General features: G+C 38.5%; 1 protein-coding gene across 1 annotated transcript; it reads right to left on the bottom strand.

The window, feature by feature from the left end:
* Nucleotides 1-9,972: 9,972 nt before the first annotated feature.
* On the bottom strand, nt 9,973-10,332 carry RB195_008070 (uncharacterized protein; the record flags this gene model as incomplete). The annotated part of the gene is made up of 1 exon (XM_064182061.1): nt 9,973-10,332. The coding sequence occupies one exon, from the start codon at nt 10,330-10,332 to the stop codon at nt 9,973-9,975; it is 360 nt and encodes a 119-aa protein (XP_064038802.1).
* Between the last annotated feature and the right edge of the window lie 6,763 nt (nt 10,333-17,095).

Genomic DNA, 17,095 nt, shown 5'->3' with positions numbered 1-17,095 from the left:
AGTGGGCCGAAGCACCGGCTTCGATTATCGCGACTGTGAAAGCATAGTGGATCTCGAAGACGACGTATTTCTATCTTTGATAGATGTCGACCTTCTTTTGTTCTATCCTTCTCATTGTTTTATTCGCTTATTTTTTTGAAATCTCCACGACGAATTTCGAATTCGGTATTTGGTCATATATAGTTTTATCTCTACTATTTATTTTCCACGCATGAGTTTTTCTTATGCATACAATGTATGGATGTCACCGCGAAACCGGAGATTACATCCACAAAATGGGTCTTGTCGCTCGACAAGATGCAATATCTGAAGGCTTATGAGACAAAATTTCCAGGTAGTAATTTGTTAGTGGAACATTTCGAAAGTTCGTATTTCTGTCCTCCCGAAGTGCCATCGTGTAGCTGACATTCTCATTTGAGAAAAAAAAACACTTCATATTTCATATTCATATTACCAGAAACATAAAAACGAAAAGATACGTACGCGTAAGGTAGCATACTCTTATGAGGTTTTCGCCTGTACGTTGATTCGGGAAGTTGCAAGTATCACGCGGAAAGTGCGGATCGAACACATAAATCCAGGAATCTGAGGTCCCACCTAGGGACGCTACAACTCCTTACACGTTTAGGAGCGACCAAATGAAACTGCGTGAACTTCTGACAAAATTATGCAAAAAAATGAACTTTTACACTCATGTGAATATAGAATTCATCTTAAAGCCTGAAAAGGATAAGGCGTCTGTCGTATCAATCCTAGCATTCTTAAGTGGTCAATTCGGACGGGATAGCTTATTTTCAACGTGGTGTGTCTTTAAGCGTTCGATTCCCCACAAAGTCCCGCAGATAAATATTTAGAGCTTCAAATTAACTTTGTTAATGATTTCTTCATATGATCCACACACAAAAAAGCCTATGTCGCCTCGGATACCGTAAAATGTCAAACTATATGAGTATAGTTGAAGCAGCATCTACAGAACCATTATACCGTCAGATTTGATGAAAGTAAGATTTGAATGCGGTTTCTATCAACGGAGCGCGCTTTTCATGATCTAATTTCGTATTTTCTATCCTAGCTAAGTTGAGCATCGGACCATGCTATGGGATGACTATGGGATGCGCCATCGGGTTTTACTGCAATTCGTAATAGTTGAGGTTTGGGAAAGCTTATTGCCCTGCACAATGACTTGCGGTGACCACCCGACGATTAAGTTAGTGTTTTATCCTCTCAGACAAGTCTGGTACTCATAAAAGATGAAGGGCAGGGTTGGTATTGCTGCTGTTTCGAACCATCGACCGTGCGGCTTCCACGGACCTCTTTCCGACTGCGCTCCACCCGCTCCAGAATGCATCTTATGTGATTTAAACTTCGTCAATTGCCTAAGGTGCTTTTGAACCTTCAGATTTTTTGAACTCATAGGGATTATTCCGTTTTTAAGCTGTGATGCTTAAAAATTACGTCTTGAACTTTTCTGCAGGAGAGAAACAATACCAATAGAATATGGAAATTTCTACAAACACATTTTAATCATTTATGCAAGAATACCAGTAGCGGCACATGACGCAAAATGGCATATGGCGGAATATACCGGTTGCATCGATTATATTCTTAGTACACGAATATGTAGTGCTTGAAGCCTCAAAGTTAATTCAGTAAGAGTCTGACACATGAATGTTACCTCAAAGTGTGGTGCCACTAAGCTTGCCGAACGAACTACTATCCAGCAACATAGAAATCACGTTTGCATACAACTTTATGGACAGTGATTTGAAAAACAAATAAATTTTGCAGAAACGTGAACAGAAGAAAGGAGACTGAAAACGCTCTTCATGAATTCTTATTTTATTACAAAAGCTTTTGAGGAAATTTTAGACAAATGGCTATATGCTAAATCCATGCGAAAATGTGCACTTTCAATGCTTTCTTTCCAGCGTTTTATTGTGATGTCCCGGATGTGCGCAGTACCATGTGTGCTCAATACGCAATCAACTCCAGCTCCGCCTTTCGTTCTTTGCAGCTCTTCCGCTGCATCCAACAACGAAATAGCTCAATGTCTTTAGTCTCTTCTTTTTTTCTTAGAACAAAACATATCTGGATTACTGTACTTCTCGTGGTCCCTCAGCAGTTCAGTTAAAGTGTAACATTTAGAACAGCGTTAACAGCGTAGTGGATTCTATCTGTTCATCTACAAATGGATTGAGAGAAGAAGTTATAGAATTCCATTTCTCGAGATGCAAATTTTTAAGTACATCTACTCACAAGAGATTAAAGAAAAGCTTCATGTTAGCTGAATTACAAACGGGACTTTTCTTAACTTTCCTTAACGGTTCCTTAACGATTCCCTCCTGCCTTATTTGTCTTTAGATGAAAATGCTAACTCTACGATAAACTTATAGCTGAGATTGGGTAGAAAAAGTGAATGTTTCGACAGACTATGCAGAGAATTCCTTGACTCTATTGTCTTCATTTTGAATTTTGAAAACGCATGAAATGGATATACTTTTACTTGGATGCATGTCGTCTTTTTTTGGCGAACTTAATTTAGTGAAACTTCTCTTATCCTTTTTCCATTCTTTTCAATTCACTGGCGCGCAAATATTGTGTGCTGAAATAGACAGGAGGACTAGACCTTACCCGATGCCTCGTTTGAACAGTTCTTTGTTATCCATACTAGAATTTCATGAGCAAATTTTTAGTTTTACTTTATTTTTCGCTTGGTGGTTTTCACTTCTCTGACAAAGCTAATAATGAAGCGAAACTTATTGCTGTCAATTATCCGGAGACATCATACTTTCGGGGATCTAACTTTCAGTTTCAGGCGTTTTTCATTTCCAGCCAATCGCGTCAGTTCTCAGTTCTTCTGTTTACATCTGAATGTCACACATGGGATTTTTATCCTCTAGATATTGAGACCATGCGGATATTCTGCCTCATTTTTGAACAATTCTGACAGATTCTCATGGACAGAAATCCTTGTGAACCTAGAGACATTAGAGCCAGATCAATCTGATAAAATTGACGGAAAATTTTTGTTGCAATACATATGCAACATTTGTAAAAAAAAAAGACTTGTCAACATTTGTTTTTCTCGAGAAAAACACTCCTCTTTTCCCTTTTGTCGGATTTTGTAGTAGTTATCCAGTGGTCGATATTTATCTTTCTTATTTTTCTGCAATTCCTATTATCTAGTTATCATTTATCTCATTTGGCGTATGTAACGTAGTCGGTAAGAGTTCTCGCTGCAGCTGCACAATTGCACGATTGATTGTTCGTGACCGCCGTAGTGCCAACTAACCCTATCGTCCTTCCAGGGTTGGTGAATCAGTATTAGATTTGTCTGAGGAAAAAACACTTACTTGATACATCGGTCTATTTTCTACTACCTACATCTACTAGGGATCTTGCCGTTAATTGACAAAGTGAAAAAGTATGACAAATTTACTGTAAGTTTGGAATTCTGACTCGCGACACTTTGGCTTCTTGTGTATCTAAAGCGAGAGTATTCGTTCTTTCTTAGTAGGATAGAGAGCGAAAAGGTGAGGATAACACATAACTGTGGTTGAATAAAAAAATTGTTCTGTGGAGAAACCATCTGCTGAATTATCCCTGAGGAGCGGTATTTTTCAATCGACAACAAATCATATCAATATGAACGACCGAAGGCGTCACCCTGATTGTGCAACTTCACCAAACATCCCAAATTTTTCACATGACCGTGTTTATTTACTTTAAAATAGCTAATTTTTTCGACTTACAATTAGAATGGTGCCGATTTTTCCAAAAACATTCTGATTCAGAATAAGTGTGTTTCTTCTTCTTTTTCTGATGTACCATTGGTGTATACAAGTGGATAAATAAAGAAATAAATAAATGGACAAATAATTATTCTCTTGTTCACTAACGTATTAGTTTTTTCCCTAAATTTGCTTCTATTTTTTGAATTTCGTCGTTCACTGAGTGGAGCTTTGTAGATACTGTTTGGATCGCTGGATTGAATTAGAGATTATGAGCTTCTGACATGGATCCTGATGTTTTGCGAAACGATTCCACTTCTATATTTTTCTTTGATGACGCTGTGGCTAGCATTCCAAATTACCTGAGCTTCTGAGACATTGACTGGGCAGACAAAGACTCTAGAATGTTCCTAGTCCTTCAGTGCATTTTTCACTTGCTTCATAAAGAGCGAAACATATGTACATTTAAAATGATCTTCAATATCTGTTGGCTGGCTTATCCACGCCGAACAGTGAAATACATATAGGACACGGTTCAACTACAATTTCACTAAGCTTCTCTAACTTCTGTAGAAATTAATTTCTGCTTTTTCACAGTGGAGACGAATCGGACATCGCTATACGTCCAACATTTATCATTTCATTCATTTATCATTAATCATTTACCATTTTTCTTATTCAAAGAGCCATTAGTGATGATCTATACTCCGCCTTTTTTTCTGCAAAACTACTATAAACGAGGCCTTCTAAAGCCTGGAATATACTCTCCTCATTACTCTCTTCATCTCTTTTCTCATTTTCCATAATTCTTTTCCTTCTTGCTTAACTTTTCAATGTCCATCCTGTCAAAAATGCACTTGTCAGTGATCGTCGGTGGCAAAACACTTCTGTAAAGAGTGCGTAAACCGTATTATTTGTGAGACCACTCAGTAGTACCTATACTATTTCTCATCTTCATCTGACTGTAATACTTCTTCCACTCAGGCGTGAATCGTTAATTAGGTAGCTGGAAGTTTTTCATAACAAGTTTTAAAACGCAACATTTGCTAATAAGCAAAAAATACAGCGATATTAATAACAATCCTTACCTAGACTTGGCACATTAAAGCAGCGTATTACGAACTTGAGATAGTGTGGAAATCTGATGAAACATATAGAGTTTAGGACGTAAGTTAAGAGTAGGAGCATGGACCCATTCAATTTCCTCAACTCGTCCTAAAAAAACGACGTGAGAATGACATTTGTTCTTACAAGGTACGTTAGAACGCTCCACTGCACACGCTCCGATCCCCTCAGCCTACTCATTGATTTTACTTGAACAGGTTGCTGAGGAGACCTCATCGATCTCCGATCGCTCGCATCTGGGTGCGGCGTGTGCCCAATGGTGACGCATTCCAACTTAGCTCGTAAGAACGAAAGCTATTTCCCACGCCGTTTTTTAAGGACGAATGGGTGGAATTAAGCGTGGCACGGTCGTATTCGTAATCTTTAATCCTTAACTCTATATTTTCCACCAGGTTTCCAGTCTACGTTATTTCCGTGATAAGCTGTCTTTAAACCCAGAAAAACCCAGAAAAACACCCAGAAAAATGTTTGAATTTCTTACTAATTATTCCTACAGTACTGCGTTTATTGAGAACTTCCAATAATCTCTTTCGGATTCCTATTGTCTATATTCAAGGACGCTACTATGCTAGAACTTGCCTTTCTGGCTTTTATTGGTGCTATCTCAATGGAATCAATGGTCATTAAGTGCAAAGTCTAAGTCTCACCTTACGTTCGTTCCTTCTTTGTTTCGTTAATAACTCCTCTGACTGCATCGCGACCTTGTTCACTGATGAGGATTTATTCTACTGGAATGTCTTCAGTGTTCAGAAATTCTATGAAAATCAGGCATTTAAAGTTCTATGAAGGAAAAGTTAGATGAGAGGTGTTTTCCTTTTTTAGTGGGAGAATTTGTGCAGATTTGTACCTAATAACATCTTAGATAACGCTGAACTTTTTTTTTACCTGCGCGAGTTTAAATTTAAAAAAAAACGCCATTACTTATGCATTAACCTAGCGATGCTCATTAAATGGTTCAAGTATGTACACAGAAACCAACCGGCTGCAACAATTATGAGACAGGGATTATCACATTTTAGATGAAACTCTTCCATATATTCTACTTCTTCCAAGCGAGCCAACAATCGCCATTACTGGAGTAATTCGCCTCCAGAGTCTTGTGTTTTTTCTACCGTCCTTTTTCATTTGCGCGCATCTGCGATCCTATTTTGGAATCCATAGCAAAATCAAAGACACTACTTTGTAGAGAAAGAAATGCTCTTTCGAATGTTACAATTTACCAATTACAACGCTAAACGTTTTTCTTTGAGCGAGTTTAAATTTAGAAAAAAACGGCAGAATTGGTGTGAACTGTATAGGATACACATTATCCGCAAAGCTAATCCATCTTCTGTTCATTTTTTGATGAGAATAGTTTTTCAGAATTTTCTATATGAGAAACACTAGAAGCTTTGCAGAGAATGTTCGATTTATTCTGAAAAATGTGTGTGAAACATGAATTCTTATGCACGCGAATTTCTGTTGGCAACTAAACGTTGACTATTTTTGGCATCGAAGTTTCACATTAGAATGGGGGGGAACTAGACAGAAGAAAGGATTGTTTGTCAATTTTTAATGTGTTTATGTATTTGAAGTATGAACGACGGAAAATGAGATATTTTCAAAAACACTCCATTATGTATACATTTCTCGAATTGAAAGCATTCACAGACGTTTTCGAGATGGAACCTTTTTTCTCTCTTAGAGCGGCTCCAGGACGTAGTTTGCAAATGTCATGATTAAGGACCACGTTGAAAGTTCCGGAATTTGAGAGAGTACACTCTAAGCTTTCAGTATGCGCGACGTCGACTAGAACCCATCCGACAAAAGTGGCTCGCGTGCTAGTTTGCGGGAAATTTTAGATTTTGTGAGAGGCGCAAAGATTCGGTAGGACGTGTTTTCGCGGACATTAAGCACACTGATGGGTTTGAATGCTCCTAACGTCTCAAATTCCTGGATTCATGGAGTCACTTTGCGTCTTTATCCTATAGTCTATGTTTACAGTGATACTTCTGAACTGCAGACTGCAGAGCAGCAGAGAGCACGAAATTGTAGGTGTTGTGATCTCTCTACGAATAGATAGGTTAGGAGTGCTAGTTTACCTCACCTTGTCGCACCACATCTCTGTACGATACCCCAGACAAGATACGTCTGAGCGAACACGCCGCGATATACGGTATACGTGCCGCGTCTTGGAGTGCGCGGACAATCAGGTGAGCTGGTGACGGCGTCCCTCTTGAAGAGGTGCGTATATCACGTTATTAGGTGCATCATAGGGGTACCGGTGCGACAGGCCACTTTTTCGGATAATTAAGGAGAATTGGGCATCGTTGCGCTCATGATTGTGAATAGCCCTATCCCTAGGATAACCATAACAACCTCAAATTCGTGGTATGCAGGGAGTGTTACGGAGTCTTTATAGTTGGCTACATCCGAGAAGTTACCGAGAATTAGATAAAATAAATTCTCCCAACGGCACTGACCAACGCTTTATGTGTTGCTTTTTTTTAGACAAAGGATAAGGGATGAAATGTCTGGCATTAGTTAATCCGCTGGGGATGCGCCACCGCATTCACTTCAATTCATGATCATTCGAGGTTTACGAACGCGTGTCTAGCCTATACAATGACTTGTGGGGGCGAGCCGATGTGTCAAGTCAGTGTTTTTATCCTCCCAGACAAGTCTAGTTCCAATTGATCCCGAAGTGATGAAAGGCTTGCTTGCGAGTAGGACGGCTTCGAACCATCGATCAATCGTGCAGACACAGCGAAACATCTTACCGACTGCGTTTTTATCAACACGCTCTCCCTACTTGTTCTTCCAGTACATCTCATCGTTAATAACTCATTACTCATGTAGACTATTTTACAACTGAAGTTCTTTTGTTTGTTTCTGATGTCATACATTTCCGTTCCTGTTGGATTTCGAGAAGATAACACAAAAGTCGTTTTTCTTTGCTTAACAAGCGCAGAAATTTATTACTTTAGAAAGGAGGAGGTTCGTTAGCGATTCATGTGGTGAAGAGAAGATACGCCCAGTAGGCGAAAGCTCTTTGAACAAAGCGTTAGCGACTAGAGTCTTTGTGGAATGGAGATTTGTAGAATGAGAGAAAGGGAGAAAAAAAAGAAAGAAGCAAAAGCGTAGCCGTATAGTGCACTGCACTTACCTAACGCGCATATCCACACCTATCTCAATTCAAGCTTCCCGTAGTTTTGCGCGATTATCGCGTTCTCTGACAGCGCCAGTCGTTTCAATTAGCCAAAAAAGCCGTCGAATTGCCCGTAAATAGTTAACGATATGGAAACGACGATGGGACGCGTAGCTGAGTTCCGCCTGTTCACCACACTTCCTCTAAAGCTTTGGATGGCATCGCTTTGTGGTCCCTTTTCGGCGAGAATCCTTCAAGTGCCCTATTTTTAGCTTTCACATAATGATTTTTGTGTATTTCACTTTCTTTGCCTCATTGATGTATATTAGCGTTTGTCACCACCTTCCTATAACTCTTAGTTGAAATGCGCAATTTTTTCCATTACGCCAATTTTAGTATCTTTGTGTCATCGATTAAGAATCGTCATCTCCAAACAAGAGCGTCTAGTATCAATTTCCTTTGGGGCTTTGAAGACGGCGAAAAAGCCGAGACATTGGACTAGAAAAGGTTCTGTCTGTAAATTTTGTAGGCACACTAATAAAACCATAAATGGAAGTATATCGAAGCTTGAAAAGTTTGAATTACAAATAATACAATGATGGTTTTCTGTGATTACTTTGGAAGGTCGGGCAAGATGTTGATGTTCTCCGCTTGTTGTCCGCCGGTACACCATATCTACTTCCAAATAAAGTTCTTCGTTATGGCACACCATCGGGCGGAAATAATAACAGAACTCATCCGCTAGTTCAAAAGGTTGTTTGTCCACCCTAATTCCAGCTCCGTTGAAGGTCTCGAGGAGACCAACATCTGCTTGCATTTATCAAGGCGAAGTCGCAGTCCGTATGCTGCAGTTAATTCCCATATGAGGTTAACAACATGCTGTAACTTCGCACTGCGTGACGCGATTATCACTACATCGCCGGCATACTCGACGTCCATTAAGGGACGTGCAGAGGGGCTAAAACGACATTGCTCTAACACTGTTTAACTGTTCTTTGCATTATTATCGATGACAAAGTTGAACAGAAAGGGTCTCACCATGGCCCCTTGTTTCATTGCTTTTTTCACTTCAAACGGTTCATTGATTCATGTCATCAAGTAGACGAAAGAACTTTGGTGGTACTCCTCTGGTGCGCAGCGCGTTAAGAAGGCGGTTTCGCAGAGGAGTATCGCAGAAAGCGGCTCCGAAGTAAAGAAAAGCGAACTATAGAGGCTTTGAATACCGCTACTACACTTCAATCACCCTCTTCACAATAAACACCTGATCAATCGTCGATCGACCGGACGAAATCCTGCTTGTTCGTCCTGGGTGTTAGATGCAATGTTAGATTACCCGATCAGAGATGATCGGCTCCAAAACATTGTGCATTAGACGTAGCAGTAATATTCCTCAGTAATTCCAATTCAATTTGGATTTCGTGACGGATAACTTTTGGGGAGAGGAATTATAATAGCGTGTCTCACCGAGTCAGGAATCCTCTCGTCAATCCATATTGGACGGAATCTTCGTCACCTCACGAATCTCACAAGGAGAAAGAGAGCTCAGAATTTGTGCGCTAATTCCATCGACTCCGCCAGATTTCTCATTCTTCATTTTTTGAATACAGGTCAGAATCAATATTGGACGGACAATCTTGGTCATCTCATGAGTTTCAGGAGGAGGAAAAGACTTCAGCACTTCTGCGCTAATTCCACCCTCCGACACCGTCGGTGTTTTTTCGCTGACCGTATATGTCTGTCTTTGGGCGTGCACGAGTTCAGGAACTTACGGTCACCAACGGTGATTAGCAGACGGTGTCGGAGGGTGGTCGGCGCAGCGAAGTGTTGAAATGTTCCCTTCAGATGGACAGGGTTGCCTCACCTACAGCGACTCAGTTGGCTGTGTTGAGAACAACTCTTCATCTTGCCACTATACTGTCTTAGTATTGTATAGGCTTTTCTCGGGTTCTTACCATATCTCGTCTTTCCAAAGTTCTTTTCTCTTGACGTCTATTCGTCCTCACGAACACGTTCCAGCTGGCGACGCAACCGCCTTCTCAGACGCCTATACTGGATAAATCCACCAAGTGCAGTGTTAGTGCAGGCTACAGATACAGAATTGTACATGGATCTTGCCTCCGCAGATGCATGGGCGAACTTCTTTCTCGCTGCTAAAACTGGGAGCGTTTTCTTTGCAGCGTCCTGAGTGCATTTAGTGAAAGAGTCAGCGTCATCCGCTCTCTTCTTGGTACATAATCCAATATTTATCAATACTCGTTGGCGGAACTTCTTTCTGCATTCGTTGTCTTTCAGAATGCCAAGTCGAGCATAGGTTAATGTCGAACTCCTTCTTTTCTGGAACTGCTTCATCGAGCTGAGAAGAACTGGGCGGTGGTCGGAATCGAATGCGACGTTCCAGACAGCTCTACGTTTTCGGATGTCTGACAAAAGGATGTCCTTCGTAAGAACGTAGCTGAGTTCAAGCTTAAAAGTCCGTTATCTGTCCCGAAGGTTTATCAGATGATTCTTGTTATCTGATGTTTGTTTCGTGTTTTAGAACCATTTTCCAAGCACATCGAATTGTTATTCAGAACCCGTCTTCGCATTTGCATCGATTCCGACAAGAACCACGTGCTGGCTGGGTATTTTGGAAGTCCACGTACTGATCATCATAAAACGCGTCCTTGCTGTAGTCAGCGGTTTCGGTAGGTGCATGAACACTTAAGATCCAGAGTTTGAGTTCTGTGATCCCGCAATCATACAAATGCACATCGACGATGTTGATCCGAACTCCTCCACCAAGTTGTAGTAATCGTTCCTCATATCTATTGCGCAGCCTCCTACTTTGCTCTCATCAGTATCCCCGCAATAGATGGTGCAATTGTCTACACTGATGATAGGGCGATCCTTGATGCGTATTTCCTGCAATGCAGATATCGCGGAAGTCTTAATAGAACACAAATGCTTGATTGATTTTAATGAAAGCGGGGCCACCTCGAGCAAGTAATAATCAGACTTGTATACGCGGCCCCGAACTCCTTCATATATTGGTTCAACCAACTCTTGCTAGTTCCCCTCAACTCAATGAATTCGCCATACTTCTACTTTTTCCCTGCAATCCGATTTCACAAACGAGAACGGCGCAATTTAACTTTGTGCATGCTATTCAGTATTTTCTTCGTAGATCCACTCAATAGTAATAGGAAGCAAACTCGTGACCTGTGCGAGGGACATTATGCACTTGGCGCCATCGTTGAATTTAAATGAGCCAACTCCGAGTTCCTCATTCAAATTGGACTTCTATCACATGCTCATGATTGGGTATGAAGTAGATGGTTTCCGTTCAAAAAGTGTGTGACCACGCATAAAATTCTCAAATCGATATCGAATAACTTCATATTCACTCATGAGTAATTTATTTTGATTTACAGATGTTGTTCATGGAAACTGCAACGTTTTCTACAATTATAACATTTTAACTATTTCGAGGATATTTACTGTTAGTAAAAAAAATTCGGTGTAGTGTAGCGGTTAGAGGTTCCACTTCCTGCACTATCGATCGGAGGTTCGAATCGCCCTAGTGCTCATTTAGCCTTTCATCCCTCCGGGGTCGATAAATTGGTACCAGACTTGTCTGGGAGCATAAAAACACTGACTTGACACATCGGCTAGTCATTGTATAGGCCAGTTACACGTTCGTAAACCTCAAACGATTCTGAATTGAAGTGAATCGTGGGGGGAGCATCCCAAGCGGATTGATTAACGCCAGAAACTTTATCCTTTATTCTTTATTCTGGACGACTACGAACTCTAAGTATATCTTCATGCTAATCTTTGTTGAATTAATTATTAAGAGGAAAGTCCTATTGTGAGCTATTCTACCATAATTATTAACCAAAAAAAACTATAGTGATCCCTCAATCTTTTATTCATGGTTCACACTCAGGAGGTCAGAGGCATTTGGGCCGAACTAGATAAAAAAGCATCACTAGCAGTAGCTAAACGAAATAGGCCGAACTAGATTTAAAAAAAAGCATCACTAGCAGTAGCTAAACGTCTCCGTTGTCAGAATCGAATTGCACTGCATACGGCACACGCCTACATGCTCTATTTTGTTTGTTGTTTGGTTGTTGTTTGTTCTTCTTACCCCTCGACAAAAGCGCGATTTTCTGCGCATCTGGCGTTATCCATGTTTTCATTTTCCTGGTCCGTGTTGTATGTATGTACTATTATTCGGAGATAACAAATCCATTAAATATCAAATACAAAAAACACTTCAAAAGATTTGAAAACCACTAAAAATAACCGCTAGAAAAATGCCGAGCTCACCGATTCAACCTCGCTCTCCCACGTCACCAAAAAAAACGCGGTGAACTCCGCTGTCGTCGTCGAAGGGGTAATGAATGTTTGAATATCTTTTTTTTCTGTGAAATATGATTAAAATAGAAACATTCCACTTCCGTGTACAAAAATGAAGACTTGTTTCATGTCTGAATAGAATTTTAAATTAAAATTCAAAGTTCCCCATTGAACTTGGCAGCAACCTAATTACTGACTGCACTTCAAATACTGAACCGTGTACTACATACATAATTTCTTTCCAATCTATTTACACTTCCTGACGGCTAACAAATACGTTTTCAAAAGGAAAAGAGAGCTAAAACGAAGCTGGGGGCATCTAAATCATTTATTTATGATTAATTTTATTAATGAATGATTATTTGGTTAATGAACACAGTTAATTTCTAAAAAAATATGTATTCTTGTAATAATTTTCAAAGAACTCTCGGCGGAGGAGGTCATTCGTTCTTGATTACGGGAACAAGGAATCTTGAAAATTGGTGCACATGAGTAAGGTTTTTTAATTTTTAAGAAAACAAAAGAAAGGAATTTAGGTGAAGTTTTCTATTTCCCTTCAAATCCTTTCCTTTCTGATTTGTCTTATCTACGCGATACTGTCATGCCTTCCCAAATTGACGGCTATTCTTTAAGTTTTTGCAATTTTTTTTATAGCTCAGCCGTGTTGTAATTACCTTGAATCTTGGATAATGCCCATTACAAAGAGCTGTCGAGGTACATCCTGAAAAAATATTTTTTGAATTATAATTAAAACTTTTTCATTCATCGATATATACATAACTAACATCTCTTAAGTTCAAGTTCATGGAATGACAGAGAAAAGGAAAGTCTAGGTTTTGATAGCTATTGGTGTCAACAACGTTCAGTTACACTTATTTTATTTTGAAAGGATTTTGAAAAGACGCTTGTTTTATTCTGAAAGGATTTTGAAAATACACTTGTTTTATTTCCAAAGGATTTTAAAAGGACACTTAATTTATTTTGAAAGGATTACCCCTTTGTTTTACATTTTTTTCTTAATTTGATTTTTTAAAATAAACTCTCTACAAGTCATGCAATTTGTGGCAATGAAATTCGGATTTTTTCCTCAAGCCTTTCGTTGAAGAATAAAGAATATTAAACTTGATGGCGTTTTTTTTTTGTTGATTTCTACTGAACTAGTACAGTGTTTTCCCACTTTTTAATATTTTATTACGGAGAATATGCAAATTGTGTGTATAAATCGAGCATTTCTGCTTATTTTTCCAGTAATCCATTCGAAATCAGTGCATTTCGACGTTCATTCATTGACTAAACACTGAAACATTACTTATGATGCACGTTCACGTACGCATACCATCTATCTTTAATATTTATTTATTTTATTTGTAGTATTTATTTATTATTTCAATATTTGATGTTTTATTAATATTTTTTACTATTATTTACTGAAGTTTTGCTGATATTTTGAATTATTTGTATTTCATATCGTTCTTATATTATTGTTATTGTTGTTATTGTTTGTTGTTTTATATTATTGCATCGCATATTTATTGTTATACGGTACATTTTCACTAATTATGCTACCAGTAATTTTTGTTTGCTTTTTTTTTCTTAGTTTCATCCCAACAAGCCTTTACATTTGAGCAAGTCTTTTAACTCCTCACTAATTCCTCACAGCTGTCGTTCCCTTTCACGAAACTAAACTGAACGTAATAGGAATCTTCTAAAAATATGATCCTTCTTCGTTTCAGACATTTAGTGAACTTGAAAATGCTTTTGAACCAAAGCAATTTCGATCTCATAGCTTGTGTTTATGACATTTTCCGGTGAAATATTTCCCTTTCTACACGTGAACGTTTAGTTAACTCGTTACTGAACTCGAAAGTTGAAGAAAAAACATGTAAAGTTCGACTAACGGGAGTTTTACTTCTTCGTCAAAAGCGGAGAAATTAGGGACTGATGACCATAGAAGACACGGCGGGATAATTTTCCGGTCATCAAGGATAGAAGGGTAAAAATGTTCGGCGTTGATTAATCCGTTTGGGACGAAACATTTGGGTTCCGCTTCGGTTCGAGATCGTGAGTGCTCTTTGGCACAGAAATTCTCCAAGAAAATTGTTTTGTTACTAATCCTCAACATTCTCTTCCTTGTTGTTCTACTTAGCGTCTTACCATATTATACCTCATCTAATTCAATTTACGCAGAACAATGGGTAGTGTCGCGGCTAACAGAGAGGAGGAAGTCACTAAGGAACGTCGAACGTGGAACTTATTGCGGGGATCTATTGATGCATCTGTTATTTATTTATTTATTGTCTTTGTCGTCTCAGACGAGTTTGCTGACACCTTATCAACAATTAAGAACGAATCTTAAACTCACTGGTGGCTATGAAAAAACTAGCCGGTACTTGTGTACAAATTTGGTTTTTGAACTTCTGAAGCTAATGTTGAAGGCAGTATTATGGTTAACATGATTCCCACGATACAGGGGTTGTACAAAATGGACTCAGTCTTCCTGAAACATTTCTAGACTTCGAAACTAGTGAAAACTTTATAGGTCAGGACATTTTTGAACTTTTAAAGCTGACCTGTCACGAAACTAGAGTCGTTTGGAAATCTGTAGGAAAATATAGAGTTCGGAGTGTAGATTACGAGTGTAGTCCTACTCAATTCCGCTTAATCTTCCTAAAAACTGGAGTGGGAAACTGTATTGTTTCTACGAGGTATATGAAAATGCTCCACACAACGCGTCGCATCCATGAGCGAGCGGTGGAAGATCAACGAGGCTTCCTCACCAGCCTATTCAAGTAAAACAAATGAATAGGCTGCTTGGAGATTCGGGCGTGTGCAAGAAGGCACATTCTCACTTAACTCATAGGGAAAAACACCGCTTCCACGCTGTTTTTAAGGACGATTGGGGGGAATTGAGTGGGGCCACGCTCGTATTCGTAATCTACACCCCGAACTCTATATTTTACCACAGGTCTCCCAATTACGTCATTTTCGTGCTACGCTCCTGCTTCTAAGGCACAAACAATGACTTGCGCCTTATCAACATGAATCTTGAAGCTGTTAACGTCTTGTTCATAGATCTGTTGAGTAATTTTTGCCAGACATAGGATATTACATCATTTATGTGCGCAAAACACATTTCAGCTGTGATGCGGGAAGAATGCTGTTGACTCGATACGAAGTAGCTGAATTGTTCAATCAGATGTGAGCAGTCACACGATTTATTCGCTGTTCAAGCTAATATTTCTAAATTATACACACGAAAAAATATACGAAGATTTATCTTTTTGTTAAGCAGTATAAATGGCTCTATAGTGTGTTTATAAGCAAAAAATACCGTTTTTTTGTTAATTTTTCAGCTTGTGGAATTTAAAGCATTTTCTTAAGGATAGATGTATATGTCACAGTGTGTTTCATGTCGCTTTAATCCGCACTTTTTGCTTTATATTTTTCAAAATATTACCAGAATTAAATTCTATTGCACTTTCATTTTGGATTATAAAGTTGATGCTAGAGGAAGAATTGAGCTGTTTTTATATTAGAGTATTATTACTACTATTGTTACTATTGTCATTATTATTAGTTTTATATTTATTGTTATCATTGTTATTATTATATTTCTACCTTTTCTATTTCTTTCTCTTTATCTAATTATGTGTCATTTTCATATAATTTTTTCTTATTATTATTACTATTGAGTGGAGCTTCTAACACATTTGATCCGGGCACCGTCTAATATACACATTCTAATATTAACGATGGTACGGAAAAATTCAAGGAAAACAAAGAAAATCACATGATGAAATAAAACATACATAATAAACAAACTTATTCATAAATAAACAAATAATAATAGGAAATATTGAAAAATAAAGGAAACAAAAATTAGCAAATTAGAGTCTTGTACTTGATGTGCATGGCTTCCGGTCATCCAACCGGGTTCCCAGTGAGTACAATTGAAAATAGTAATTAGGTTTATTCGCTTCACACCGTATCAACAGATGCGTAAGGAACCAGTGTGGATTATTCAACAGCTGTTCGATCCTTGAAGGAAATTAAAAAAAGGGAAAAAATCAGAAAAATTAATGTGAAGCCTTAGGAGGAGACTGAAATTTTTGGGAAGTCGTTAACATTTCCAAACCGACTTGTATGAGTATTCAAAAAATTTTTCGACCTAGCCTCAAATGTTTATTCGATCGTTTGAGAAGTTTATTTTAAAATCTGTTTTAAAATCTTAATACATTCGATACTTCCATTTTTCTTACAGTATTCTCTTCATCTCTACTAAAACTTCCTCTTGATCTCATTAAAGTAGAACAAGAGCCTGGCATGGCAGAAACTGGCATTCGTTAGTAAAACAAAAAGAACATAGAAGTAGAGAATACAAGTTAATTTCTGTTTAAATGAAGTTAAGTTCCTCGGAAATTCTCGAAGGAATTCTTAAATACCTTTGCACCACGTCACAGCAGTGCAAAACAAAACATTTTCTGGCATCGCATTCCTTCGATACCCATAAGGTTTCATCAGAACGCGCTTGTCTGGCGCAGTTCTTGTGTCCTTATTCGGTCTTCGACTCCACTTGAGAATTTTAGGATTTTGTGGAGGGCGTTGTTCAAATTTTAACACTATTTTTTTCCAACTAAAACTAAGAGGTTTACTTAGGTGCGCAATAGGTTGTTTAAAAATTTCCTAGCAATGCGTTTGTCTTCGCATATTTTTTTAAAGGATAAGATTTTCCCCATGGTTGTGTAATCACTTAAAAGAGTTCACATATATATTA

The sequence above is a fragment of the Necator americanus genome, chromosome I (genome assembly GCF_031761385.1).
Source record: "Necator americanus strain Aroian chromosome I, whole genome shotgun sequence".
Lineage (NCBI taxonomy): Eukaryota > Metazoa > Nematoda > Chromadorea > Rhabditida > Ancylostomatidae > Necator > Necator americanus.
This window is presented reverse-complemented; position numbering and strand designations above follow the sequence as displayed.